At 39.4% G+C, this 14,942-nt stretch overlaps 1 protein-coding gene across 1 annotated transcript in view; it reads right to left on the reverse strand.

Annotated features, from left to right (window-relative positions):
* Nucleotides 1-2,414: 2,414 nt before the first annotated feature.
* RPUSD1 (RNA pseudouridine synthase domain containing 1) overlaps nt 2,415-14,942 on the reverse strand; it is a 30,872-nt gene continuing 18,344 nt past the window's right edge. Inside the window, exon 5 of the mRNA XM_063314931.1 lies at nt 2,415-3,213. Coding sequence (XP_063171001.1) covers nt 3,209-3,213 — 5 coding nt within the window. The 3' untranslated portion in view covers nt 2,415-3,208. The remainder of the gene's footprint in view (nt 3,214-14,942) is intronic.

Below are 14,942 nucleotides of genomic sequence, written 5' to 3' on the forward strand. Positions count from 1 at the left end.
GTCCCTGTGATGAATAATGTTAAAGAACAAGTTTTTGCTGGATTATCCTGATTTTATCCCTTGAGGGTGGGAGGCGTCAGAAAGAAAGGGGCGTGGAGGGTGTCATTCTTCCACAGTTGCTTCAGAAAGAGACTGAACTTATGCTTGGAGGATGACTGTAAGTCCTGTTTTGCATGTTCAGGCAATCTCCACATATTAGTGGAAACTCTATCAAGACAGACGCCTATCCTTAAAGCAATTACTTCCAACCAGCAGTATTGATGCATATTTAGCAGTGGGCCCAAAGTCCACCATGGAAAAGGAAAAAAACGAAATGATATTTCTTACAAAATGTCTTCCTGTTACACATATATTAGTCATATGAACAAAGTCATTAGAAAGAGATGAACATGCTATATAGTTTGGGGATACCAAAGTAAGCATTTGATTGTAGAATTCTCTTCTGCCTTTTGGAATGAAAAGACTATCTCCTAGGACTTTGAATGGATGGACATTTGCTTTCCCTTGCAGTTGCAGTTTTAACATAGTCAAGTTCCTTGTGAGGAAAACTGAGAATTTTAGAAAGTTTTGTTCAAAAAGCAACCCAGATGCAATTCGTACTCATATCTAGTCAAACTCAAGAGATTTAGATGAAGTAAATAATGGGAAACATTAGATGTTGCTTTCTTGGTGCCATCAGTTTCAAAGGTTTCTTAGGATTCAATTGTTTTGAAGCCAACCTTTATTGAGCAAATACATTTTCATTACTTAATGCCTGTTTCATTTGATATATTTATATAACTGAGAAGTATACAGTATATGTATGACATACCATCCAATCCTAAGCATCTTTGCCTGAGTTATCAGACAGCTACCTATGTACTGAATGACTTACAAAATAAAATAGTGCAATGCATATCTTGCTTTTCTAAAAAATAACTGGATCAGGAAGCAAAGGTTACCCAATTTTGATTTCCTTTGGAAAGAAAACTCACTAGTGGCAGGTGACAATTTTGCAGTATTTCATTTTATTTTCATGCACATGGAGCATAGTGACAATGAAACTTACAGTGCTGTAAATACACAATTCCTGTTCCCACCTCAGTTTTTCAGAGAAAGCGATTCTTGCACCCCAGATGGATCCATATCTCCCTTTCAATCCAATGAGAAACTGAAGTTTCTCCGTTTTGTTATCCCACAATCACTCCTATGATTTTGTGCATTTGTAAACCCACAAACAGGACTAAGTCATCCCTAAGTGAAGGAGCAAGGAGTGGGGCTTCAATTGTATGGTTACACTGCAACCTTGACTGTTTTGACCGCACCATCTCCTGGATGCCCCAGAGGTAGGAATTAAAGATAATGTGGCCCATTTCCCTGTTCAAAGACATGTAATCTAGAATTTGATCAGTGAAGAAGTTTCAGTGGTCCCCTTCTATCCCCTTTAATTCAAATTCAGGAATCAGGCTGTCATCAAATAATAAGGATGTCAATAATCAGTCCACTATTTCAGGACTCAACAGCTATTTTAAGGAGCAAGCATGGTCGTGTTAAAGTGATATCATTCCCCTCTTAGTGCCAGCCTGGTGCTCAAATGACTGGTGAAATGTTGCAAGAATCAGCTCTTCTTGAAACGCCCACCCCCCACCCCAAGTTCTGCAGAGAAGCAGCGCTGCATGCTGAAGTTGTAGTTTTTGCAATTTCTGCTGTGCTGCAGCTGAACCAAAAGTAAATCAGGGCTGGCAGAATAGATAAATTCCTGGAGGACGTGGCTACAGAGGACAGATCATCATGGAGAAAATCTATCTATGTGATTGCTAAAAGTCACCACAGACTGGAAGGCACATAATCAATCATCATCAATGCCTATGAAGGCTACTGGTCTTGAAAGCTCCTTCTTACCTCCCAGATGGGAATATCCCCCAAACAGTTGCAGGGGAAGAAAATTGGGAGAGGGGTAAGTCTCTGTCTCCTGGTGGTGAGCCCCCAGCATCATCTGACTGGACATTAGAAAAACAAAATGTTGGACTAGGATGGGCCTTGGCTTGATCCAGTTCTCATAGTCTTGTGGAGTTGCACGACACTGAGCAGAAAAAAAAATTGAGTGAAAAATCTGCTTTCCCAAGCAAGGGTCTGTTCTCAAATATGAGGACATGTGCAAATTGCCTATCCTGCATGTCTATATCATTAACAATTGAGATTCTAGGGTTATAAACTGTGGCTACCTGACCTCTTATGAGCATTCCAGAATTTGAGGAGTGTTTTCCAATTCTTAATAACATATTTGTGAAAACATGCTATTTTTAAACCACAAAAAAATCCCATTTAGGGGGGTTTGCACGTCCAGGATTAATGGCGTAGAGATAAGGAATATTGAGTAACTCCTCTCCTTGTTTGGACCAGAAATGTTCAGATTTACAATTGAAACATTTCCTCAGGGTGGAACTTCTAACAACCATTTTGGAACCCATTATTAGGGTGGGAGCACATTCTTCCCAATCTCAGATGAACAAATATCTAAGTTGCTCTTTTCTTTTCTGAGGACAGCAATTCTTTCTTCCATGGGAGAGAAGCGGAGCTGGATCTAAAAGAACAAAAAGCATCCAGGCAGCAGTTTGGCCCGCACTTACAAGCAGAACCTGAGGGGGCTTGTAGACAGAGGCAAATTAAAACAGAGGGGAATAGAAATGGGAATGTTGACCTACTTGTTCCTAACAACTTTCAGTAATATTCTAAAAGGGAAGGATTGGATGGAATGTGTTGCCTATAAATTACAAAATCTCTCCCTTAACTTAATAGGGCTATTTTGGAAGAAAACAAAGGTGGGGGGGAGGAAGCATTAGGAGAGAGATACTACACCATTTTACTGCAGGTCCCAATTGTTTCTCTACACATGCAAACAGGTGAAACTGTCTTAAACTTGCTAGCCCTTTGACCTCTGCATTCTCTTTGCTTGATTTTCATCTACTTGCTGATAATGAAGATAGTCAACAGTTTCGGAGCAGGTTGGCCAAGTTTACCTTGGCTTCAGGGAATTCCAGCCTGGCCAGTATGTCCTCATTCTTGGACAGCCCCTCCTAGTGCGCCCTGCCATTCTCTGGGGCATGTTGGCTTCTTCTCTTTGCAGATGGTTAACTAAAGTTGCTTACAAGTGGCCTCAATTCCCTTTAATTTTTTCTATAAAGCAGTAGGGAAATCCATTTATTTGATCACCTGCACCACCATATTTTCACACTGGAACCAAACAAAAAAAGAATGATTGAATGAAACCGCTTCCAAATATGGATTCTGGCCATGTGCAGGAAATGACATGAAGAAAACTAGGTGGGAACTGATGCAAGAGGCATCTATCTTTAGATCCTACGTACATTGCAAATATCCAGAATATGAAGTGAAGGTGTTAGGAACATGTCCGATGTGCTGGAATGCATAGAGCGCCTGTGGGAGTTACTTGGTTCTCCACATTCCACTAGGCCTTTATGGGATTTATTTGGCTTACTTATTTATTTCTCACATTTCTATCCTGCTATAATAGACTATAAAAACCAAGTAAAACATCCATGGTGCAACATTCATAAAAACAGTAAAACAATACAACTCAAACATAAAAATACAAGCAGTAAAAATATAAGTTAGAAGTGGTATAATAACATCAGGGGAAAGCTCTCCAAAACTACTCTGTCTTTAAATGTTTCTGGAAAAGCTTCTGATCTCTACCAGGGGGCTGTTCCACAGCATCAGTGCTGCCATGAAAAAGCAGCATCTTCTTGTGTCAGCCCAGAACCCCCTGAAAATATGGGGTCAGCAGCAGTTGCCATTTGATCTAATAGGTCAGGCCAGGACTGGCTGGAGGAGGTGGTCCTGCAGATACCCAGTAGCCAAGCCAGAAAGGGCTTTATAGGTTAAAAACGGCATCTTAAATTGTACCCAGAAACCAATCAGCAACCAACTGGTGTTGGGTGCTCCTGATGACAGGAGCCAAAAAGTATGCAGGCTGCACCATTTTGAACTGATTGCAGTTTCCAAGTAGTTTTAAGGGCAGCCCCAAGTACAGTGCATTACAGTAGTCTAACTGGATGGGGAGAAGGGCATGAGTTACTGTAGCTAGGTACTCCTGCCCCAAATAGGGTCACAACTGATGCACCAGCCAAAGCTGGGCCTAGGCCCTTCTAGCCAAACTTCCAGCAGGAGCCAAGAGTCCAGAAAAACCCTGAAGTCCTGAACCTGCTCCCTGGCAGTTAGTATTTGCCCATCAAGGAAAGGATCCTTCAGCAAAGGATCGTTACCTTGTCGTGGTGCTGGAGCTTGAGCACCTCAGTGATGCCATGAGCTAAACCGTGAAGGGCCACCCAAGACGGGAAGGTCATGACAGAGAGGTCAGACTAAATGCGATCCCTGGGGAAGGTAATGGCAACCCACCTCAGTATTCTTGCCGTGAAAACTAAATGGATCAGTACAACCAGAGATATGTCGGTATACCATCGGAAGATGAGACCCCCAGGTCGGAAGATGGTCAAAATGCTACTGGGGAGGAACAGAGGATGAGCTCAACTAGCCCCAGATGTGATGACGCAGCTAGCTCAAAGCCGAAAGGACGGCTAGCGGCCGACGGTGCTGGTGGTGAACGGCGAATCCGATGTTCTAAGGATCAACACACCATCGGAACCTGGAATGTAAGATCTATGAGCCAGGGCAAATTGGATGTGGTTATTGGTGAGATGTCAAGATTAAAGATAGACATCTGGGCGTCAGTGAACTGAAATGGACTGGAATGGGCCACTTCACATCAAATGACCACCAGATCTACTACTGCGGACAAGAGGACCACAGAAGAAATGGAGTAGCCTTCATAATTAATAGTAAAGTGGCTAAAGCAGTGCTTGGATACAACCCAAAAAACGACAGAATGATCTCAATTCGAATTCAGGGCAAGCCATCTAACATCACAGTAATCCAAATATACGCCCCAACCACAGATGCTGAAGAAGCTGAAGTAGAGCAGTTCTATGAGGATCTGCAGCACCTACTGGACAACACGCCTAAAAGAGATGTTATTTTCATCACAGGAGACTGGAATGCTAAGGTGGGCAGTCAAATGACACCTCGAATTACAGGTAAGTATGGCCTGGGAGAACAAAACGAAGCAGGACACAGGCTGATAGAATTTTGCCAAGACAATTCACTCTGCATAACAAACACTCTCTTCCAACAACCTAAGAGACGACTTTATACATGGACTTCACCAGATGGACAACACCGAAATCAGATTGATTACATCCTTTGCAGCCAAAGGTGGCGGACATCTGTACAGTCGGTAAAAACAAGGCCTGGAGCTGACTGTAGTTCAGATCACGAACTTCTTCTTGCACAATTTAGGATCAGACTAAAGAGATTAGGGAAGACCCACAGATCAGCTAGATATGAGCTCACTAATATTCCTAAGGAATATGCAGTGGAGGTGAAGAATACATTTAAGGGACTGGACTTAGTAGATAGGGTCCCGGAAGAACTCTGGACAGAAGTTCGCAGCATTGTTCAGGAGGCGGCAACAAAATACATCCGAAAGAAAGACAAAACCAAGAAGGCAAAATGGCTGTCTGCTGAGACACTAGAAGTAGCCCAAGAAAGAAGGAAAGCAAAAGGCAACAGTGATAGAGCTAGAGCCAGACATCCTGAAGAGTGAGGTTGAGTGGGCCTTAGGAAGCATTGCTAATAACAAGGCAGCAGGAGATGACGGCATCCCAGCTGAACTGTTCAAAAGCTTGCAAGATGATGCTGTCAAGGTAATGCATGCTATATGCCAGCAAATTTGGAAAACACAAGAATGGCCATCAGACTGGAAAAAATCAACTTATATCCTGTAGCCGATGGGGAACCAGCACCAGCTCCCTTCACCAACGCGGACTTACCTCCTCCGCACTCCGTTCCAGCCGAGTCCAGCCTTGCCTTCAGATCCGAGCCTTGCCTTGTAGCTCCAGCAGTCTTGTCTTGCTTCTGTCACCAAGCCTAGTCTCGTCTCCTTGCCGCGCCCTGCAGGCGAACTTCAAGCTTCATTCTTGCCATGTGCTCTAGCCACACCCGGTCTTGCTGCTTCATTGTGAGGATTAGCCGAGTTCTGCCTTGCTGTGTTGCCACAAACTCCTCCTACTCCTGACTTGCAGCCTTGCCTCATTTTCCACCACTGCCTGGGTGGACTTGATTGAACTGTACTGTCTAACTTATGGACTCTTACCTGTTGTAATAGTTAATTGTAAATAAAGAACTTCCTTTGGTAATCTGCCTGGCCATCTCTTAGCCGACCAGGACAAAAACCATTGCAGAACACCTATTCCCAACCTCTGCAGATGATACTACACTGTGTGCACAATTATTAGGCAAGTTGTATTTTTGAGGATGAATTTCATTATTGAACAACTGCAGTGCTCTTGGTCAATCCAAAATGTTAATAAATCTCAAACCTGAATATTTACGAAAGTAAAAGTGAGGTTTTGGCTTTCTTAGGAGCATATCTATGTCTGCACAATTATTGGGCAACTATCAGTGTGCAGAATTATTATGCAACTAAATGAAAAACGAAAATTCCCCCATCTCATTTGTTTATTTTCATCTGTTAAAGTGAGAATAATAAACAAACAACTCAAGATTTACAAATAAACATTTCTGACATTTCAAACAAAAAATCAGTGACCAGTGTAGCCACCCTTCTTTGCAATAACAGTCACAAGCCTTCCATTCATGGAGTCTGTCAGTTTCTTGATCTGTTGACGATCAACTTTTTGTGCAGCGGCAACCACAGCCTCCCAGACACTGTTCAGCTGATCCAGCCACGGGCCCATCCATCTGGTCCGTCAAGAGTCACTGTCATCTCATCAGTCCATAAAACCTTTGAAAAATCTGTCTTCAGATATTTCTTGGCCCAGTCTTGCCATTTCAACTTAAGTGTCTTGTTCAGTGGTGGTCGAGTTTCAGCCTTCCTTACCTTGGCCATGTCTCTGAGCACTGAACACCTTGTACTTCTGGGCACTCCAGGTAGGTTGCAGTTCTGGAATATGACAGCACTGGAGGATAATGGGTTCCTGGTAGCTTCACGTTTGATTCTTCTCAAATCTTTGGCAGTTAATTTGCGTCTTTTTTTCTCAATACGTTTCCTGCGACCCTGTTGACTATTTGCAACAAAACGTTTGATGGTTCTGTGGTCACGCCCCAATATCTTAGCAATTTCAAGAGTGCTGCATCCCTCCGAAAGACTTTTTACAATTTTTGACTTTTCAGAGTCAGTTAAATCTCTTTTTGGCCCATTTTGCCTGAGGAAAAGAAGCTGCCTTGATATAGGGTGTTGATCTCCTTAGGCCACACCCTCCCTCATTACACAAATACACATCACCTGATAAGCTTATATCCAATATGCATTCAGGTTTATACAGCTTGGAGGTGGAAAATATGCATAAAAATGATATGGTCAAAATACTCACTTGCCTAATAATTGTGCACACAGTGTATGGCCAGTTATCAAATTGCACGAACAATTTGCATGAATTACATTGTGATTGCCAACATGCCTTTTACCCTTATTTCCATCATACAGGGAAGTCCCTGGGATTCATTCAGCCAACCATGAAAACAAACCATGGCTTAGTACCATGGGTGAATCCAACCAATGTGTGGGATGCTGTTTGTACCCTTAGAGGCATACCCAAGATGCATCATCTAGTTTTGGGACTCCCAATTTCAGATTTCGGGACAAGAACAGCATTTGAGGAGTTGTAGTTCTCACCATCTGGAGGTCCCTTTTGGGAAACCCTGATCTAAAGCAACTACATAAACACATTTTTTAAAGTATGAAAGTGGGAAATAAATTACATACATAAATGCTGTAGTGACCCTCTTGCGTTGATCACCTCAACAGACAGAAAGTGACTCCTGATAGGAGCTTTTTAAGCAATTATAAATTATAGCTTTTGCTGTGTCAGAAAGAAAAGCTTGTGTCAAAAGAGGATTAATAAATATGACAAACAAACAAACTTAAAAAGTAATGTCTGGCAGAACATAAAGGCATGCTGCCTCTGGCAATGTCCAAATGTCTAAAGCTACCCCAAAAGCGAAGCCTCCCCTAGTTTTCTAAGGATAGGAAGATTTTACTTTTGAGTCTTTTGGTTAACACTGGAATTACATCTCCCCCCGCCCCCGCTTTTTTTTGTTTCTTTTGACAAATGAGCAAAAAAAAATTTTTGAATTTGTTTTTATTGAAATTTTAAATGCATAATTAAAAGTTGGAAATAGAAAAGGAAATAGAAATACAAAATTAAGAAAAAGAAAAGAAAAAGTGTAGTAAAGTAATAGACCGAAAAAAGTATGAAAGATAAATAACTTCCAATCTATCTCTGATCAAAAGAACATAAGAATCTATCCTAAGTACTAGTTTTTCATACAATATATAGAAATATTTCTTTGTCTAATATATCCTATTATATTTACAATCTAGTCTTCAAATCCCCATGTAAGCTTTGCCCCTCCTGCATTTCATAAATAATCCAATAATGGTTTCCACTCTTTGAGATAATAACTTAACTTTTCTTTCAACAAACAAGTCAATTTGTCGTTTTCTGCCATGTCCATCAATTTTAACAACCATTCTTGTATCATTGGTAAAGTGAGTTTTCCAAAATTGTGCATAAAGAAGTCTTGCTGCGGTGATCATATATTGTATAATTCTGACAAGGTGCTTTTCTATTTGTAGATCCAATATCCCCAAGAAAAATAATTCTGGCTTCCGTGGTACCTGTATCTTTAATATACTCTGCATCAACATATGTATTTTGGACCAAAATTTCTTTGCAACCTTGCACGTCCACCACATATGGTAAAACGACCCTTCTTGTTTATTACATTTCCAGCAAATATTGGAAACATTCCCATACATTTTAGAGAGTTTTTGGGGGGTCATATACCAACGGAACACCATCTTATAAAAATTTTCCTTAAGATTATAACAGAGGGTAAATTTCAACCCTTTAGACCACATATGTTCCCATTGCTGCATAGATATATTATGACCAAGGTTTTTTGCCCATTTAATCATGCATTCTTTCACTTGCTCTTCCACCATTTCCCCTCTCAACAATAATTTATACATTTTAGCAATTAAATGTTCATCCGTTTCACAAAGTTGTACTTCAAATTCTGTTCAAATCCAAAGTCTTTTTTATCTAACTTAAATTTCTCTGTAAGTTGTATATAAGAAAACCATTGAAAGGTATATCCTTCTAAAGCAAGTTGTTCTTTCGATTTGATTTTGTATTCTCCCTGTTCTTTTTCTAATAAATTCTGGTAACTCAACCATTTATCTTTATCTCTTGTTTCCGTTCTATAAAATGCTTCTTGTGGAGAGGTCCACAAGGGCATCCTAGGACATAGAATTGGTCTATATTTGTTCCAAATCCTTAGCAAAGATCGTCTAACATAGTGGTTTTTAAAGTCCACATTAACTTTAACTTTACCATACCATAAATATCCGTGCCATCCGAATCCTAAATTATGGCCTTCTAAGTTCAATAATTTGTCATTCTTCAAAACTATCCATTCCTTAAGCCATACTAAACAACAAGCAGCATAATACAACTTGAGATCCGGAGGGCCCAGACCACCTCTCTCTTTTGCATCTTGCAATACCTTACATTTTATTCTAGGTTTCTTCCCTTGCCATATAAATTTAGAGATGTCGCGTTGCCATAGCTTAAAGGGTGTTTCTGTAGCCAATATAGGTTTTGTCTGAAAAAGATGTAAAATTCTTGGCAAAACATTCATTTTAATCACTGATATTCTACCTAATAATGACAATTGCAATTTTTCCCATCGATCCAAGTCTTTTTTTATATCTAACCAAAGTGGGATATAATTATTCTGAAATAAATTAACATTCTTTGCTGTTAGATATATTCCCAAATATTTTACTTTTTTTTCTATTGTAAATCCAGTTAATTCTTCCAAGTTCTTTTGTTGATACCAATCCACATTCTTGGTCAAAACTTTTGTTTTCTGTAGATTCACTTTAAATCCTGCTAGCGACCCAAATTCTTTCAGTTTTTCCATTAATACCTCAATCCCACCCAATGGATTTTGTAAAGTAATAACCAGGTCATCAGCAAAGGCTCTTAATTTATAAGCTTCTTTCTTAACACGTATACCAGAAATGCCCTCATCCTGCCCGATATCTCAAAGTAACTCCTCTAGTACCAATATAGACAAGAGTGGAGAGAGGGGGCAGCCCCGTCTTGCGCCTTTTTGAATTTCACATGGTTTGCTAAGGTCCCATTGACAATTATTTTAGCCGTTTGAGGGGTATATATTGATTTAATCCATTTAATAAAGTTTCCCCCAAAATTCATAGATTCCAATATTTTAAACATAAAAGACCAATTTAAATTGTCGAAGGCTTTTTCAGCACCTAAAAATATCAAAGCAGCCTGTTTTTCGTTATGTTGTTCCAAATACTCCAGTATCTCCAAAACATTTCGTACATTATCTCGGATTTGCCTTTTAGGCAAAAAACCCGCCTGGTCCTGATGGATAAAATCCTTAAGAATAATTTTCATTCTTTCTGCCAACACTGTTGTAAATATTTTATAATCATTGTTCAATAAAGATATTGGCCTATAATTCTTCACTAAAGTCAGATCTTGTTGATCTTTTGGAATCAGTGCAATATGAGCTTCCTTCCAAGATTCTGGCATTACACCCGTTTTTAAAATCGAATTCATAGTCAATTGCAGGGGGAGGCAAAGCTCATCCCCAAAACATTTATAATAAGCCGCTGGCAAACCATCAGGACCAGGCGCTTTCCACTTCTAATTTTCTTAAGAGCAGTTGTTATTTCCTCTACTGTTATGGGGCCATTAAGTATTAGCCTCTGTTGATCAGTTAGAACAGATTTTTGTTTACTCAGATATTTGTCAATGTCTTCCATCAGAACATCCTGCTTTTTATATAATGTTGAATAGTAGCTATAGAATGCATCTTGAATATCTACATTATCCATCAAGTCCCTCCCCTCATGTTGTATTTTAGAGGTTGAGTTCTTTTGTCTTTGTTTACGTAATTTATAAGCTAACCATCTACCTGGTTTATTTGCAAATTCAAAATATTTCTGTTTCACAAATTTCATCTGAATCTCCTGTATCATCAACATTGATATTTGTTTTTGTAAAAATTTAATTTGGGTCATCAAGGTCTCATCGAATGGATTGTCTCTCAAATCAATCTGTTTTTAATTTCATCTAAAATCAATTGAATTTTCTCCTGTTTTTGTCTCCTCATCTGAGCATTATACTGTATAAAATAACCCCTCATATATGCCTTACTGGCATCCCAGACAGTATATATATTAGTGCCTTTATCTAGATTCAATTGAAAAAATTATCTTAACTTTTTTTTCCAAATATCAACTATTTCAATTTTCCTTAAAATTGTCTCATTTGATCTCCATCGAAATGTATTCCCAACCTTTCATAGTCAACATGACTGGGTTATGATCTGAAAAGGTCTTAGGTAATATTTCGGCTTTAATAACATCCATCATCTGGTTTTTAGAGATCAAAAAAATATCAATTTGAGAAAATGATCTAAATCTCTCAGAAAAGTATGTATATTCCCTAGAATTTCCATTCAAAAGTCTCCATACATCTTGTAAATCAAACATATTTTTCAGATCAAAAAATGTTTGGGGTAATTTTCCCTGCATAAGTCACAGTCCTTTTTGAGATTGTCTGTCTTCCATCGGGGAGATTACTCTGTTCCAATCTCCCATGAGGCACCAATTCTCATAAGGTAAATCCAACAATTTATCCATTAAGTTTTTATAAAATATTCCTTTTTCAACATTTGGGGCATAAAGTCCAATAATCAACATTTTAGTCCCTTGTGTATTAACTTCAACTTGGACATATCTTCCTTCATCATCAGTCAATATCAATTGTGGATTCAATTTTGGTTGTATATAAAAGACAACACCCTTAGTTTTCTTTAATCCAACTGAAATAAATTCTTCTCCAAGTTGCTTATGAATCAGGTTTGTTTATTTGTTTAGTCGCTTCTGACTCTTCGTGACTTCATGGACCAGTCCACACCAGAGCTTCCTGTCGGTCGTCAACACCCCCAGCTCCCCCAGGGACGAGTCTGTCAGCTCTAGAATATCATCTATCCATCTTGCCCTTGGTCGGCCGCTCTTCCTTTTGCCCTCCACTCTCCCTACCATCAGCATCCCCTCCAGGGTGTCCTGTCTTCTCATTATGTGGCCAAAGTATTTCAGTTTTGCCTTTAATATCACTCCCTCAAGTGAGCAGTCTGGCTTTATTTCCTGGAGGATGGACTGGCTTGATCTTCTTGCAGTCCAAGGCACTCTCAGAATTTTCCTCCAACACCACAGTTCAAAAGCATACGAATCAGGTACTTGATATCTTTTTTACAAATATGAGTCTCTTGCAAGCAAATTATATCCAATTTCAGTTTCTTCAAAAAATGGAAAATCTTTTTCCTCTTTTGGGGTGAATTTGCTCCATTTACATTCCAAGTTAGATATTTATAATCCATAGTCATGTTTATGTTTAATTTTTTTTTAATCTGATCCAGAAGCCCCCAACTCATATAGATCCCCACCTGTTTCAATGGCAATCCTTTCCCTTATATTCTCATCCAGTTGTTCAGGAACTGCTCTCAGTCTCAAAATATATTCTTTCTCCCTCATTTCCGCTAAAGCAATTACATCCAGATTTCAATCTATAGCTTTAACAATTGTTTCTGATATAAATTCCAACTTCTGCACTCGTTCTTGTTTTTTTTAAATCAATTAACATATTGTCTACAGCTTCTTTGACTTTTTGAACCTCCTTCCTAAATTCCTGCTTTGAGTCAACTCTCTCTTCATATCTTCCATTTTTTTATCCACTTGGTGACCCAGTGTTGTAATTGCATCTAATCCCTTTTGCATTTCTATAGAGGATCCCTCTGGTGTTTCTAATGAGGGTCTTCTAAAATCTTTCTTTCTTTCTCTTTCCTCCTGCTTGTGGCCATTATAAAAATATAGTATCACTACTATCAGACTTTAAAAGTCTCTCTTCTTAAACTGTAATACACAAACTATATTAAGTTCAATCTAATCCCAAAAGAGGGGTAAACCTTTTTCGTATTCAAAAAGTTTTCTAATCAAAATTCATAAAAAAAAAAAAAAAATCCAAATCCAGGCCAAGTCCGTTGCTTATTTTCCACCATTTAACAGTTTCATGGCAAAGAATAGAAAGCAGTTCACCAGCATCCACATGTAAAGTCCAGCGATAAATCTTAGGTAAAGGTAAAGGTTTCCCTTGACGTAAAGTCCAGTCGTGTCCGACTCTAGGGGGCGGTGCTCATCTCCGTTTCAAAGCCTTGGAGCCAGCGTTGTCATAGACACTTCCGGGTCATGTGGCCAGTATGACTCACGGAATGCCGTTACCTTCCCGCCGAAGCGGTACCAATTAATCTACTCACATTTGCATGTTTTCGAACTGCTTGGTGTGCAGAAGCTGGGACGAGCAACGGGAGCTCACCCCGCCGCGCGGTTTCGAACCGCCGACCTTCCGATCGACAGCTCAGCGGTTTAATTCAAAAGAAAACAAAAAAAGCCAAACAGGAGAGGGGGAGGGAAAGAGTAAAAAATCCTCCTCCTCCCCTCTAAGTGATCTAAGAAGTCAGAGTAAGCTGACACTAAAGTCTCTACTTTGAGGTTTGCTGCGTTCGGCAGAGCTCGTTGTTCCCCAGTTGCTCTCGCCGCTTCAACTCACTGCTTCTTTCGTGGTGGAAAGGGCGACAGAGTCGAGAGGAGCAGCGATCCACAACCCTTTCGGGAAATCTTCTGAACTCTCCTTATCCAGGGGAGTATTTCGGTGGTCACTCTCCCTCCAAGACCCACCGCACACCGAGCGCAGCTGGGGCAAGCTTCTCAGAGCTTCCTCTAGCGCATCGCCATGTTATGACCGGAATGAGCAAAGATTTTTGAATAAAATGGGCACAGATTTTTAAAAATTATTATCTATGATTATATTGTATTAATATTCTTGTATGTATGTATAGTTTTTCCTTTAGTTAGTTTAATAAAAAATTTATTTTTAAACAAAACAGTAATGGACAAATTTCCAGAGGAACATTTAAATCATTATAAAAAGAAATGGGAGATCATCTTATTAAAGGCCACACGGTGGGATTTTCCAGGTCCTTGTATGGCACTTTTAACTTGAATACTGAATCCCAACTGCTTGAAAGCTCAAGGGTGAGTTCACCAAAAATTCACAGGATTTTGTCATCTTGTGAGATTCTGAGCGATTTAAAAACAATTGGAGGGGAGCAACACACTTGGTCCATCATGGTCTCAAGCACATAAAAGAAATGATCTCTGCTATAAACCTAAGACATCAGAAATCAACTGTAGTTTATAGGCATCTTACTGAACAAACCTGTAACACCTATCAATTTCTGGTTTTTCTTTTCAGTACCACTGAAATAAGGAAATAGTGTCCCTATTTGCCTAAGACTAATCAAGCAGTGATCCTAAAGTAGTGCACATACTTTATTATTTTAATGTCCACAAATGTGAAATAATTAACAAGTATTCCAAAACCTTACAAAAGTCACAAATGCACAAAACATCACTATATACCATGTTTTCAAACATCCAAAAAAATATTTCATAATTCCAGTTAACAGTGCAAATTTAGAAGCTTTGGGTGAGAATATGCAGTGGAAACTAATGTCGTAACACAGCTAAATGTAGACACCAGCCACCAGGAACATTTACCCCAAAATAGATCTCTCATCTCACAATTCATAAAAAATCCAATTAAGGAAATAGAGGTATATTTCTGGTTTTCTTTGTAATTCTGGGCAAAAGTATGTCAAAAATAGTCCAAAAAACTGGGAAAAGCTGGAGGAAAGATCTA

Source organism: Candoia aspera, chromosome 14 (assembly GCF_035149785.1).
Source record: "Candoia aspera isolate rCanAsp1 chromosome 14, rCanAsp1.hap2, whole genome shotgun sequence".
In the NCBI taxonomy this organism is placed as follows: Eukaryota; Metazoa; Chordata; class Lepidosauria; order Squamata; family Boidae; genus Candoia; species Candoia aspera.